This window comes from Tachysurus vachellii, chromosome 9 (genome assembly GCF_030014155.1).
Source record: "Tachysurus vachellii isolate PV-2020 chromosome 9, HZAU_Pvac_v1, whole genome shotgun sequence".
Taxonomy (NCBI): domain Eukaryota; kingdom Metazoa; phylum Chordata; class Actinopteri; order Siluriformes; family Bagridae; genus Tachysurus; species Tachysurus vachellii.
Genome location: NC_083468.1, coordinates 18,515,453 through 18,530,869, shown reverse-complemented (window position 1 = coordinate 18,530,869; position 15,417 = coordinate 18,515,453). Strand labels below are relative to the sequence as shown.

The window sequence follows — 15,417 nt, the reverse complement described above, 5'->3', positions numbered from 1 at the left end:
GATTGGGGCAGTTTAGATTTTTGATTTCCATCAAAAAACATGAATCCATGAACACAACCTGCCTTTGGTCAACATTCCAGGCTTGTGATGGTAATGTAATAGTGTGGGGAATGATTTAGACTAGGCCAATCATATCAATATCAAGCATAATAATGCATCATGTCACAAAGCAAAAGTTGTCTCAAAATGGTTTCATTATACATGCCAAATGAGTTCAGTGTTCTTCTGTGGTCTTCCTAGTCACTAGATCTTAATCCCATAAAGCATCTTTACAGCAGATATAGATTGTAGATTCACAACATAAAAGTTTGCCTGAAAATCCGCAGTAATTGAATGATGCAATTAATTCAACATGAACCAGAATCTCTAATGAGCATTTCCAACATCTTGAGGAATCAATGCTACAAAGGACTGAGGCTGTTTTGAGGCTCTACCCAGTATTAGTATAGTGTTCCTAGTAAAGTGCCCAGTGAGAGTGTATCTTACACTTTGACAAAGTATCTTTTATTATATCACCAGAAGTTGGTGCTGTAGCACAAACCATCTAGTTGTGTTGAGTGTAGTTACAGGCGGGTTTTTTTTTGTTTCTAGCAAGAATTAGTTCTGTATCCAGAAGGAAAAAAACAACAAATCAATTTTGATTTGTAATTTAGCATTTTGTCAACACATCATCTTAAATATAGTCTTAATTGCAACTTCTGTTCTCATCCTAGTAGCAAATACTATGTACAATTTAGGAGTAGAGGGGCACGGTGGCTTAGTGGTTAGCACGTTCGCCTCACACCTCCAGGGTTGGGGGTTCGATTCCCGCCTCCGCCTTGTGTGTGTGGAGGTTGCATGTTCTCCCCGTGCCACGGGGGTTTCCTCCGGGTACTCCGGTTTCCTCCCCCGGTCCAAAGACATGCATGATAGGTTGACTGCCATCTCTGGAAAATTGTCCGTAGTGTGTGATTGTGTGAGTGAATGAGAGTGTGTGTGTGTGCCCTGCGATGGGTTGGCACTCCATGCAGGGTGTATCCTGCCTTGATGCCCAATGACGCCTGAGCACAGGCTCCCCGTGACCCGAGTAGTTCGGATAAGCGGTTGAAAATGAACGAATGAATGAATTTAGGAGTAAATAGGTTTCCACATCATGTCAGTAATCCAACATTAGTTAAGTGTGCCTTGTTAGCTACCTCATCTAATGTTAGCTACCTTAACTACAGCCATCTAGAGAACTAACAAATTAGTTAAATCCTAATGTTAGTTGGCTAGATAATGTCAGCTAAGTTAGTTAGTATTTACCCTGAGCTAGCTATATTCTTAGCTAGCTAACCATTTAAGCTAGCCCTTTTTAGCTATTTAATTAATAGTAAACACTAACTCCACCAAAGCATTGGTAATATTAATATACAAATTACACATTTACACACAATTTTTTAAAAAAAGAAAAAAAATTGATGAAATAAAAGCAATAAGAAGGAAAAAGGCAAAAACAGTACACCATGATTTGTTTTATTATTATTAACATTAGTATTACTATGTGGTAGTCCTATTCCACTGGGTACTCTTTTGTAGACTTCAGAAGACAAACATTTCACAGAATAGCTAAATGAGTTAGTGATGAATGTTACCTGGCTACCAATAGCTAAGTCAAAACACAAAGGAATATGCTGCTATAAAAAAAAAAATCAATGATGGTGGTATATAAACGTACGTAGACTACAAAACAACTTGCTTCTTGTTGATGCTGAACTCATGACGTTGTGAACCTGCGTAAAAAATAAATGGCTGTGTTGCTATCTAACATGTCAGGAGAAGAAAGGAATGCAGATAGTAGGAATATCAATTATAAGAATGTATTCATGAAGCTTAGTGAATCCTTCGCCACAACTTCAGCTCATGCTCTGCAGTCTTGGTAAAGTTTGAGAACTAAGTGTCTTGTGGTAAATATGGAAATTTCTTACTTCTGAGCTGACACTGGGTGAAGCCAGTATAACCAGATCAACCTGGAACCTTGTAATCAGGTGATTATGACTCATTACACTTTAGGTTTAAATGACTGAGCAACTAAAAACTAGAAAGAATTTTTAGAATGGAAACAAATCAACTGACACTTAATAAAACAAACCGTAAGACTGAGAAATTATTTAGACATTTTGATTTATAACCACTTCAAATAATTGCACTGTAGCAATAAGTGACCTCGTTAGACAAGAGAAAGTGCAGTATTAAACTACTATTAAACTTTTTGTTCATAAACCCAAAACAAAAGTACTTAAAACAAAAGCAATAAAGATAAAACCACATTTATCACAGTCCACAAACACATATCTGGATTTTAAGAGTATTCAATAATGTACTCGGGATAGATCTGATACTTCTCGAAGATAACAAAAATAGCTGGGTTGCTTGGATTGTCAACACAGCTATCATAAAATCCTGCCTTCTGTGTCTTCTGTGGAGGTCGGAGAAAACTGCTGCATCCTTTGGTAAATTCACCAACAAGGACAAGTGCAACAAACATCATCTTAGTGGCACCTTTGGATTTCACATATTTATCGGAGTACTTGGCATCTCTGGCAAAGTAACTTCCTATACGGAAGAATAAAAAGAAATATATTACAGTATGATGGGTAAAGCATTATATAAGAAATAAAAACATATCAAAGGAACATAAAAATGTGAATTTTGTTAATAAAAGAATATATCAGTTTTTAGACACACACATTTAATGTTGTGTAACATCCATAAAACTGTTATTTGTTATGTTACATCAGCTGTAAACAGTTGTTAATTAGATATAAATGCATATTGTTACTTAAAAAACTTTCAATGAAAACCTTCCCTTGGCGTTTTCTTCTGACTCGATAAAAGTTTAAATAAAATAAAAAGGCTTCTTCCTGTCAGTGTTACTAAAGTATACATTTTTTTATGATTAAGGGATCGTGCATATTATTAGAATTATATGAAGCATCCATCCTTTAACTCAGTTCCCCACTGAGACCTGCTGGTATAGCACACTACAATCCACAGTACAATACTCTGCCAGGACGTTCAGGATCTCCTCACTTCTGATCACTCACATTTATACATTTAGAATTTCTATATAAACAGACCTTGTATAGTCAGACAGTTGTGGAGTAAATCTTGGTAGTGCAAACTCTATGCCTGTTTTTTTTTACTTGACTTTCATTCTGCAATTGTCTGAGAAATTAATACCACTGTCATATAAACAAAGATACAACTGAGTTTTGATGCACATTAAGCATTAAAACTGTAAACTACCTTTGCCATAAAGTGATCCATGGACACCACAAACCCTCCAGTCAAAGTTCTGCTCACAGATGGCCTCTATTAGAGACTTATCTGTGCCATGGAAGAGCTGACGCTCCTCTATAGCTCTGCCACCGTTCCTCTCCTTCATCTGTTCTTTCTGCCTGGAAATTTTTTTTTCATATAATTCAAACTAATGCCCAATAGGCACATTTAATAACAGTAGTGCCAGGGTTAAATATGTACTTACCACTGAAAAACCTTCCAGAGTGAAGGATTTTGCACTCTCTTGATGCTGTGTATGATGCTTGAGGACATTGTCCGTTTGAACAGATCGGTTACTTTTTTATAATCAGGTTCAGACCCTGACAGAGTAACAGTCTGAAGGAATATGTCTTTGTTAATCAACAGTCAGTTTAATATAGTAATTAGATATTTCTAACCAATAGTGGTGCTTTTTACTTCTTTTTCAAAAAACTTCTTTGTAACTACCAGAAATGTTAGAGCTAGGGCTTTACTGAGGTATTGGTGTGGATTCACCAAATGTTTTGTATTACTATTGAATGCTTATAATAATGTTAATGATAAATAAATAAATAAATAAATAAATAAATAAAATTAAAAAGGGAGAGGCCAAAAAATATGTTGTGTGTGAACTGGTTCATTTATGTAAACTCACTTTGTCTTGTGGACTATATCTAAACTTCTGTTATGTGAAATTATTTATTAAGGGCAGAATTAAATAAAGAATAAATCAGTTAATGATAAAGTGTATGACTGCATTGGGTACCGTATAGAAAAAGCTCGGCAGAGCTGCTTTATCCCAATGATCAGGAACTTCCACAGAGGAGCAGCTGGTAGTTTCTGGCGCATCACTAAAGATTAGATTCATACTGTAGTAATATTTATTGTGTAACAGTATTATCTATGTAACACAAATCATTGACCCTAATACATGCTGTACTAGTTTTTGAAAACCATAAAGTACATATTTTTGTATGTTTGGCTAAAATGACCCAATTTTTACAAAAACCTTTTATTTAATCATTTTAATTGAATTAAGTAATGTTAGAAAATACTTTAGTAGAACAATTTAAAGCAGTGGAGTCCCATCTTATCTGCCAGACTCAGGTGTGGCTTCTGCTTGGTTGGAATGAAAACCTGCACTCACGCCAGCCCTTTTCAGATAAGACTGGACAGCACTGATGTAAAAAACATCTTGTCAGAAGCCTTTTTCATTCTAATTAGGCACTAGTTTACATTCTATTTTGTTTATATATGCAGCGAAAGGCCTAGCATGGTCTAAATTCATTTTTAGAAAAGATTTCCTGCTTACAGACCATATAATATTTCTCAACGCAAGTAAATTCAAAGGCAGCCAGACTTCGAAGCCTGAGTTCATAGCCTACATATTAAACTGCACATTTTATGCCCTTTTAAGCTATAAATAACGTAATTGAATCATCTCAGGAGTTTGGCATTGCAGGTTAAATATTAATGGTGTTTTTCACTTTAAATTCAGCACTCACTTAAATTAAAAATATTTTGGGTTGTATCGCTAGCTTCCTTGCTAACAACAATCTTTCATTAGAGTAACTAGCTGCCCAACAAAAAATGCATACAAATTTCTAATGAACAATGGTCCAGATTACTGAAGACAATACTGAAAAAACAGTATTTTTGTTAATAGACTCTCACATGTGAGGTTTTTTCTTGTTTGGAATCATCAATGTTTGTTCAAATGCTGTACTCAAAAAAAAAAAGCATTTGGTAACATGATATTCTGATAACATATGATAACTGAAATGCATCAAATCACATGGCTCATCTGAAGACTGTACCTTTTTGATTTTCCTTTAACGTCTTGAGCTGAAACAAATCGTGGCCTGCGTCGAACCGCTCGTTTTGTTTTGTACCTTTTGTTTTGTTGATACATACCTGAAAATGAAAAAAAATAATTTATAAAGCAATTCTAGAAAAACAATTTATTTTATATAAAAAAAAAAACACATTTTGAATGTACATATTTTTAAAGATGATTACCTGTTATACTGAGCACATAATCACTCCCGTCCACGCTGAATGGAATTTCAGTTTCAATTTTAGAGAGGTACACATTCTCTAAGGCTTTTGAGGTGATTGACGTGAAACGTTTATCTTCCTACAGAAAATATTTTCAGCATTATCAGGTGTGACAATAATAACCCAGGCATCATACAGCCCTGATGTACTGTATGTTAAATAAATACTCTGGATATATATTTGCTTGTGATGAAATGTACAATAATTAAATGAACTATAGCTATAGAAATGAATATTTAGCATGTATAGTATTAAATAATTCTTAAGTAACTTTACTGACCCCCTGACCATATTCAATCCATTGCCCTTCATCATTCTTCCAGTACCAAAGCCACTCAGTGGTCAGAATGAAGTGAGGAGGTTTGGTAACGGAGGATGCCGTGGACAGACGACGAACTTTTTTCTTTCCATACGTCATTGAAGTGAAGTCCACAGTCAGAGGCCCAAAGCTGCAGTACAGAAATAAAATATTGTCATAATATGAATATGAGTTCTTGCACTAGTAAAAAAAAATACCATATTTTTAAGTCAAGCTGTAAGAAGCAACCTGGCTCTTGTTTTAATTTTAGATGACTAGATTATCTATGACACCTATATCAGCAGTACTCTATGATAATCACTTTATGGTTTTTACCTCACTCTCACATATCTGGCATATTGTAGTATTTTATAACTACACAATAAGGCCAAAGGTAGGTGGACACATGACCATCACACCCATATATAAGTCTTCCACAAACTGTTGCCACAAAGATGGAGGTACACACTTGTCTATGATGTCTGCTGTGTAGCCTTATGATTTCCCTTCACTGGAACTAAGAGACCCAAACCTGCATGACAATACCTCTGTGCACACATGACTATGAAGCAGAACGTCTGTGTGACTGAGTTTGACCAATCAATGGTCTGCAATATTTCTAGCTTCACCCAAATGTTCTGGCTCCACCTGTGCTATAAAACAGTACCTCATTGTTGGATGGAAAAAGCAACAATTTGTTTTTGCAATAATGTGTAAGATTTGCTGAGCTAAGTTGCACCACCTGGTGAAAAAATGCTATTACTAACTAACTAAAGGAGGAAAGGTGCACCTGCAAGCCACCATGCTGACATGATGTGTAGCATGTATAGTTATCTCAAATACCTGGTGTCATTAGCTGGATTACAGTAGTCCCTCTCAACATCCTCTTCATTGGGAAATTGTTTCCATGTCACTTCAACTTCATCCAGAATCTCCCATTTATACGGTAGATCATGATGAACACGGACACATTTCTCTAAAGGAAAAAGTAAGATATTGTTGCCATGGTCAGTTATGGCAGTTTTCTATGAAGTCTAAGCTACGATGAATTTGTAACTGAAAGCCTGAGCATGAAGTAAATTTTTAGTCATTCACACTAAATGAATTGATAAGGACTGGTACCTTTGAAACTGCAACCCTTGCGTACAAAGAAGAGGCAGATTTCATTGCGGTCTGCCTCACTCACAGAGCTGCTGGAGTGCTGCCTTTTCACTTGTGTGTCTAGCAAAGAAGAGACACTGTTCTGTTAAATTAAGGTGGGCTTTGTTATGGCTGTAGTCTGCAAGTGACCTTGTACTCTGTACCTCTGTTCATTAGCTTCCTTTCCTGTGAAAATAACTTAGGATAAACTAAGTCTTAGTCACATGGTGCAATACTGCCAGGGCCTGGCATGAGAGAGAATAAAATATACTTTGGAGGTGAATCGTTGCTCTAATGTGTGATGCTTATAATGAATAAATCTCAAGTCTTATTTATCAGAAGGTGTTAATTAATATACATGTTGTGTCAGCTTGGCTAAGAGCAATTTCTAAAATTAAGGTTTTGCATAAAAGAATGTCTTTACTCTGTATTTGCCTTGTGAAATCTTCTGTAATTATCTTTGTTATAGACTATCTGAGATTTGAATGTGATGCAGAGGGCGAGGGTGTGTTTTTTCCTAATTGCTATTGTTTCTATATTAAAATCTAATACACTACATATGATAATAATAATAATAATAATAATAATAATAATAATAATAATAATAATAATAATAATAATAATAATAATAAACTGATTTTAAAATGTGTGTTTAACAAAGAAAAAAAAGCCAATCACTGATATGGTGAAGTTTTCTGTATGGCGATAGACAGATATTTATTGTTTATTTATTTTGTTTGTCACAGGAAAGTTTTTTTTTCTTTTCTTTAAAGATAGAAGACGCATTGTGGGGTCACTACATGGGAGCTTCTGTGAATTCAACTTAACACAAAAAGAAATTAAATCAAAATGGCCTTCCCACTGGTTGAAATTATAGTTAACTGTGGCAAATCTCTCAACATAAAGGATCCAAATATTTTCTGGAAATCAGATCTCTTTCTGTTTAATGTCTCCTTCTTCTTTCTAAGCACCTTGTCTATTTGTTCAATATTTCAATATTTCTTCTCTAATTCTGAATTACCTTTCTTTTGATTGCTCAAATAATAACTCTCCAATCAGGGCATTATGTAACCACCGGTGCCAGTTCTGTGATAAAAAACCTGTGAAAGTTTTTCATGAGATTTGCATACATGGCCTTACAGGATTTTCAACAAAGATAACTATTAGTTGAAAAAAGAATTAGCTACATTCATCAAAAAAAAAGTGAATCACCAAAATGTAGGGATTTTTGGGTCAATGTGAACAGCATAAAAGGTAGGAAGAAATAAGTTGCTAGTTTTGCATTTCTCTGTTATTGTCATTGTGTGATAAACCCGGCCGAATATGTTCAATAAAAATAATCATATTACATAAAAATAATGATAAACCATGGACATGATAAAATCACAACAAACCTTTCTCTGCTCCTTTGGAGACAGACTTGTCAGTTTGATTGATGAGAAGAAACTTATTCTTGTATGTTTTCTGAAGGGTGCGAATATTTTCTGCACTGAAACCTCTGCTGTTCAGAATTTTCACAGCAGTTGCATCAAAATTATGAGCTCGCTTGCAGGCAGCTCCATATTTACAGTCATCCTGTAGGAAGTGCTGGCAGATGTGCAGGCTAGTGCAGGAAGCCTGATATTTACAGCTTCCATGTTCTCCATTCCCTTTATTATAGTGAGAACAAATCTAAATAATAAAGAGAGAACACATGATCTTATTGCATCGACAAAACTTACTTTGTGTTACAGTGGTGTTGAATTTATCTCTGTAAAATTAATGAGCTACATGCAAGCTCATCTAACCTCTGGAACAAAAGATGGGTCATTCTGTAGAAGAAGCTGAAACAACTGTGTGTCTTCAAGGAAATCTACGTTCTTCTTTTTTAGCAGAACAGTATTATGTGCAGATTTCATATCGTGGGAGTTTTTGCATTTATTCCTGGGATTGACAGAGAAAAGATTATGTTCCATCATCCATCATAGATATGGGTAAATAAACATACAATATCAGAGTTGCAAATGTTCCCTGAAATAATAACAATATAATATAATAATAATATCATCATTATGCCTATTTCTTTTAGATATTAGAAAATGTCTTAAAACTTGTTAGAATGTTCTTGAATTTATATAAATGTACAAAAAACCACATCACAGGTTTCTGTCTTCTCAACCAAAGACTATGAGAGACTTCAACTATGAGAGACAGAATGAGAAAAAAAATTCAGAAAAATCACATTGTCTGATTTTTAAAGAATTTATTTGCAAATTATGGTGGAAAATAAGTATTTGGTCAATAACAAAAGTTAATCTCAATGCTTTGTTATATGCCCTTTGTTCAGTGGCGCCCCCAGAAACTTTTAATAGGGGTGGCCAGAGGAGGCCACAGCAAATCTTGAGGTGGCACCAAAAAAAAAAAATCAGTGTAGTGTTTGTTATACTTGTTAGTTTTGTTTCTGGTTAGTTTTGTTTCTAGTTATGTAACAATATCATCACTCATCTTTTTTGGTGGCTGCAGCGTGTGCTTCATTTTATTTATTTATTTTTCACTTCATGGACTATTGTGAATTATGCATTCAAATTCAAATTCATACTAGGGGTGGCCACAGGGGTGGCCAGAGTTTATACAGGGGTGGCCGGGGCGCCCCTGCCTTTGTTGGCAATGACAGAGGTCAAACGGTGGCGTAGTGTTACTGATGGTAGCCTCTGTTTCTTTGGTCCCAGCTCTCTGCAGGTCATTCACTAGGTCCCCCCGTGTCGTTCTGGGATTTTTGCTCACCGTTCTTGTAATCATTTTGACCCCACAGGGTGAGAACTTGCGTGAAGCCTCAGATCGAGAGAGATTATCAGTTGTCTTGTATGTCTTCCATTTTCTAATAATTGCTCCCACAGTTGATTTCTTTACACCAAGCTGCTTACCTATTGCAGATTCAGTCTTCCCAGCCTGGTGCAGGTCTACAATTTTGTTTCTGGTGTCCTTTGACAGCTCTTAGGTCTTGGCCATAGTGGAGTTTGGAGTCTGACTGTTTGAGGTTGTGGACAGGTGTCTTTTATACTGATAACGAGTTCAAACAGGTGCCATTAACACAGGTAATGAGTTGGAGGACTTAACCCTTAACCCTTCTGCAGACCCGGAGTCAATTTGACTCATCTGGAAAGTTTAATGTGTCATAACTTGGGTTTCCTTCCACATATTTGCCTGAAATTTACCAGGATTATGAGCTTTGCAAGTAAAATTAATTTTGTCTATTTACATTGAACTATTTGTTCGTAAAATCAATACTTTCCTCCTCAAGTCATCCCAGGTCAATTTGACTTGGTCACATTTAGTGGGGCAATAGGTCACACTTTTGCCCTTTTCAGCGCAATGAACATACATACAGACACGCACACCCAAAACACACACTCACACACACATGCACACACACATACACATACACACACACACACAAATTGGGCATTGCATTTCATTAGGTGGTCAGAAAAAAAAAAGCTACACATTTGTAAACATTTCACACACACACACGCGCACACACACACACGCGCGCACGAGCACACACACACACGTGCACACACACACACACATACACAAACACTGTTCAAAGCATTGGGCATTGCATTTCAGTTGGCCTCCAGACCAATCAAAGGCTACACATTTGTAAACATTTCACACACACACAGAAACACACACACACAAACACAGGTTCATATTTTTATAAAGAAGTTCAAAAATAAAATACATGTGTTTTGCAAATCATATTTGTTTCCTCTCTCTTATTTATGAATTTAATTGCATCGGTCAGCTTTGGCCTGGAGATATGCTGAGTAATGTTTGACATTTACCAGTCATTGGTTATCCAAAATAATATTTAATAATTTCTGCTTATTTTACTCAAAAACATGGCATAATTTCATAAGGTTTATCGTTCATAAATTAAGTATAATAAAAAAACATAAGAAGTGTAAAAGAGGTTTTATTCACATGAAATTATGCCATGTTTTTGAGTGGTGTGTGTGTCTGTGTATGTGTGTGTGTGTGTGTGTGTGTGTGTGTGTAGCCTGTTGGTTGATCAGATGACATCTGGTAGGCAAAATAGATATTACAAGTGTAAAATTCAAGTCAATTTGGCATGAAAAAAAAACAGGTTTTATTATTGCTGACATTAAAAATGGTCAAAATGGTTTCAAAACCAAAAAATCTCCTGGCTTTGAAATATACCAGCCTGTAACTGTGCATCAACTTTTGTGCCTCTATAGTAAAAATAATTCAAAATTTCTGGGTTTTTTTTTTTTTACTAGAAAATGAGGCATTTTTGCATATTAATGACGTTTATTATACCAAATATTGCAAAAACATTGCAAAATATATGTTAATATGTTGGAAACAGGTTAGACTAAAAATGTATTTAAAAAATATCATATCATATATATATCACATATATATACACCCTATCATATATACTTCATTTTTTATAAGCAGTCAAAACAGACAAGGTCAAGGTCAAGTTACAGGTCTGTGAGAGCCAGAAATCTTGCTTTTTTGTAGGTGACCAACTACTTATTTCACCGAGGAATTTACCAATTAATTCATTAAAAACCCTACAATGTGATTTCCTGGATTATTTTCCCCATTCTGTCTTTCATAGTTGAAGTGTACCTATGATGAAAATTACAGGTCTCTCTCATCTTTTTAAGTGGGAGAACTTGCACAATTGGTGGCTGACTAAATACTTTTTTGCCCCACTGTACAGTGCTGAATAAAGCTGTCAGTGTTGATCACCTACAGTGTTTATGTTCTACAGTGTGCTTCAGTGTTAATCCTGAGTGTGAATAAAGGTTATCCCGTGTGCATAAAGTCTTACCCGAATCTGCAATTTCCGCACACTAGATAGCGGCACAAGTGCAGCTCCTCACAGCGCGTGCACTTCACTGGGTCTTTGCACACTCTTAACGACGTCGTCGCTATAATTAAAGCACCGGGACTGAGCGCGAGCTCCGCCGAGTCTTCAACAACAACACGGAAGCGCTCGTTGTCCTGCAGCGCGCGCTCAAACAGCCGCTCATCCACCGTGAAACTCTGCCGTAAAATACTGTCCAACTGGCGGAACTCCAAACAACACTGGTTATTACAAAGCGCCTTCAGGACGTGGTTGGATACAACAGCCACCATGTTTCTCTCCCAGTGGTCGCAATGATGCCTTTTTTCTTGATTTGTAACGTTTCGGTTTTGGGGAAAACGAAAGCGAGAGTGTTTTGGTGCTGGGTGGCGCAAATGTTCTCAAGAGTTAAATCCCAAATGTTTTTATCTAGTGTCTACAGAAGTGCACTAGTTTCATCCTAACTAGTGCACTATGTATTAAATAATCTGTTGCTGTTTCGCTGGATATTTAAATGGCTGTATAGTGTATCATGTAGCCTAATGCTTGTGAAAGTAGTTTTTATTTTATTTTATTTATTTTTATTTATTTTTATTTTATTTTATTTTTGTTTTTTTTTATTTTATTTTATTTTCCTTTATTTAATTGTCCTTTATTTATTTAATTTAATTTTACTTTATTTATAATGCTTGTGAAAGTAGTTTTTACGTTATTTTATTTTACTTTATTTAATTTTACTTTATTTAATTTTGTTTTTGTTTTATTTTATTGTATTTTATTTTTACTTTATTTAATTTTACTTTATTTATTTTATTTTTATTTATTTTATTTTACTTTTTATTTTATTTTACTTTTATTTATTTTTATTTTTTATTTTTTTAATACACTTTATTGTATTTTATTGTATTTTATTGTATTGTATTTTGTTTTTATTTCATTTTATTTTTGTTTTATTTTATTGTATTTTATTTTTACTTTATTTAATTTTACTTTATTTTCTTTTTATTTATTTATTTACGTATTTATTGTTTTCTTTCTTTATTTATTTTTGTTTTATTTTATTTTACTTTTATTTATTTTTATTATTTATTTTTTTAATACACTTTATTTTCAGGAACGTGTAGCCTATGAGAATTAAAGGTCTTGTTGCTTATTTATTTAAGAACTAGTGAAGAGCAGGGCACGACCTAAGGCAGGGGACATTGTTCATGCACAAGCACATGCAAGTGTGGCTAGGAGCCATCGGTCATATGATTTGTCCATAGATTTATTACACTAAAGCAGGGGTCGGCAACCCGCGGCTCCGGAGCCGCAAGTGGCTCTTTCATCCCTCTGCTGCGGCTCCCTGAAGATTTGTAAAATAAATATTTAATTTAAATTGATTTTTATTTTAGTTACTTATGCGTCATATTTTGTTTTTCTCAAAATCAGCTTTCCTCCGCGGTGGACAAAATACACAAGTCTCTATGTGCGAACACCTGAGACAGATTCCAAGGGACCGTCTGCAAAGTGGAAAACCCGAAAAGCGAATACAAAAAACAGTCAACAACTTCACTGTAATAATCTGTACTGTCACCAAATTCAGCTCACACAGCACTGATGTCCTGATAGTTATACTACAACACTTATTTGGGAGAAATGTCTTTTTGTATAATTTTTATGATTTTTCATAATAAAAAAAAATCAATGACTTCACAGTACAGTGTATTACAGTGAAGTTATTGACGCTTTTCGGGTTTTTGCACTTTGCAGACGGTCCCTTGGAATCTGTTTCTCAGCCGTTTGCACATAGAGACTTGTGTATTTTGTCCAACGCGGAGGAAAGATGATTTTGAGGAAGAATTGTGTTGTAGCTGTTTATCTACATTACTACTATAAAAAAGAGGTGTTATTTGTGTAATAACAGCGTTTAGCTCAGGAGTTATTGACTCGGGAAACTCCAATCTGTGAATATGTGACCAACTTTACTTAAGTGTTAAAATTTTGATGTCATGAATACGAAGAGGACTCAATTAGACATTGAACATTTTATTTGAAAGTAACCTTCAACCCGGTGTCTTTTTTGTTAAGGTTAGTTCAAACTGTTCAAAATATTTTTGTTTGCTTGCAGAAATAAAATTTCGTTTACTCGGTAACAGTTCATTGATTTCATAAATGCAACACACTAGTTTTTTTCTATACTTTCCATAATGGTAAAAAACGATATATGCAGTGTTATCTTCATTTTAGATGTCAAAAGGGTTTTGTGGCTCCCTATGTTTGTGGCTCCCTGTGGGAAACGGGTCCAAATGGCTCTTTGGGTGTTTAAGGTTGCCGACCCCTGCACTAAAGGAAAGTAAAGAGGAGGCAGCAGTGAGTGAGAATCCCTCTCTTGGTTACTCCAACCATCAGCAAGTTTTCAAAGATCATGAGTTACTTAGCCAGTGTTATGGCTTGTGTCCAAATGAAGTGAGTAAAACAGTGAAAGGATCATGTATGCTAAACTAATTCACATATAATTCACAAACAAACGAACTTTGCTATATGTTCTTATTTATAAGCTATTATTAATTATATATAACTATAATTCCCTGTACTTATTATTTATTTATAAGCTAAGAAACATTTGTATAAACCTAGTATCAAAATTTATGTTTTAATTCTCTCACTCACTCACTCACTCTCACTCATTTTCTACCGCTTATCCAAACTACCTCGGGTCACGGGGAGCCTGTGCCTATCTCAGGCGTCATCGGGCATCAAGGCAGGATACACCCTGGACGGAGTGCCAACCCATCGCAGGGCACACACACACACTCTCATTCACTCACACACTACGGAGAATTTTCCAGAGATGCCAATCAACCTACCATGCATGTCTTTGGACCGGGGGAGGAAACCGGAGTACCCGGAGGAAACCCCCGAGGCACGGGGAGAACATGCAAACTCCACACACACAAGGCGGAGGCAGGAATCGAACCCCCAACCCTGGAGGTGTGAGGCGAACGTGCTAACCACTAAGCCACCGTGCCCCCTTGTTTTAATTCTGGAAGATTAAATTGTTAGAGGGGGATTTTAAGAGGTCACATGGTCATGTTACAACATATTCCTAGCATGTTACAACCTCTCTTCTTTACATAATTAAAAAAGGGATTTTTTATCGGTAAAAAAAGACATACATGTTATAGACATATGTAAAGGTTGTGCCCTGCTCTTCCCATATAGAGTAGGGACAAATAAGACTAGTATGTTTAATAAATCTCTGGTTTTTGTAGCTATACATTAAACAAAATCAGTAAACCTCTAACATGTCTAATTTGATAGTACTAAACAAATAGCAAGATATTAATCCTCTTATATATGTTCCTTAAAATAAAGTGTTACCCTGGTCACTGACATTACACATCCCAATAATTAAGACATAATTATAAAAATAAAAATATTCAATATGGATTAACTGATATTTTTTTATCTTCCGTATGTTTCTCTTGAAGAAAGCTCTCTGGATTTCTACATAACACATACAGTGATTTACATGTGAGCAACCTCATACTGGGTAAAATTATACAATGTGTACTACTTATTTCAATTTTCAAAGTTTGACACAATTATTTAGATTGTTCTTTATGGGTGTCAGTATTTTTAGCTCTTAACTAATTGGCTCATTTTTATAGTCTCTTTAACTATAAAAAATCTGTTATATAAAATGTTTGCTGTGAATATGGATTTAAGTCAATTTTGAGTTGCAATCCTGAACGATTCTTTAACTGATCATTTGATTCATTTACCATTTTATTAACAT

The 15,417-nt window shown here is 35.2% G+C and overlaps 1 protein-coding gene across 1 annotated transcript; it reads right to left on the bottom strand.

The window, feature by feature from the left end:
* Positions 1-1,926: 1,926 nt before the first annotated feature.
* LOC132851315 (protein mono-ADP-ribosyltransferase PARP12-like) lies at positions 1,927-12,040 on the bottom strand. Its single transcript, XM_060878083.1, has 12 exons — positions 11,622-12,040; positions 8,563-8,698; positions 8,170-8,446; positions 6,758-6,856; positions 6,479-6,611; positions 5,618-5,786; positions 5,299-5,416; positions 5,097-5,193; positions 4,046-4,130; positions 3,506-3,636; positions 3,268-3,419; positions 1,927-2,574 (listed from the first exon to the last, which is right to left on the bottom strand). The coding sequence occupies exons 1-12, from the start codon at positions 11,927-11,929 to the stop codon at positions 2,321-2,323; spliced, it is 1,959 nt and encodes a 652-aa protein (XP_060734066.1). The 5' UTR covers positions 11,930-12,040; the 3' UTR covers positions 1,927-2,320.
* Between the last annotated feature and the right edge of the window lie 3,377 nt (positions 12,041-15,417).

What these genes read in the sequence shown, in the direction of transcription:
- LOC132851315 (XM_060878083.1), bottom strand. Translation starts at nt 11,929, where the DNA reads ATGGTGGCTGTTGTATCCAACCACGTCCTGAAGGCGCTTTGTAATAAC. An exon ending in ACCCATCTTTTGTTCCAGAG is followed by an intron (nt 8,447 to 8,562) that starts GTTAGATGAGCT and finishes TTTATTATTTAG; the next exon opens with ATTTGTTCTCACTATAATAA. An exon ending in GTTAAAGGAAAATCAAAAAG is followed by an intron (nt 4,131 to 5,096) that starts GTACAGTCTTCA and finishes TCTAATCTTTAG; the next exon opens with TGATGCGCCAGAAACTACCA.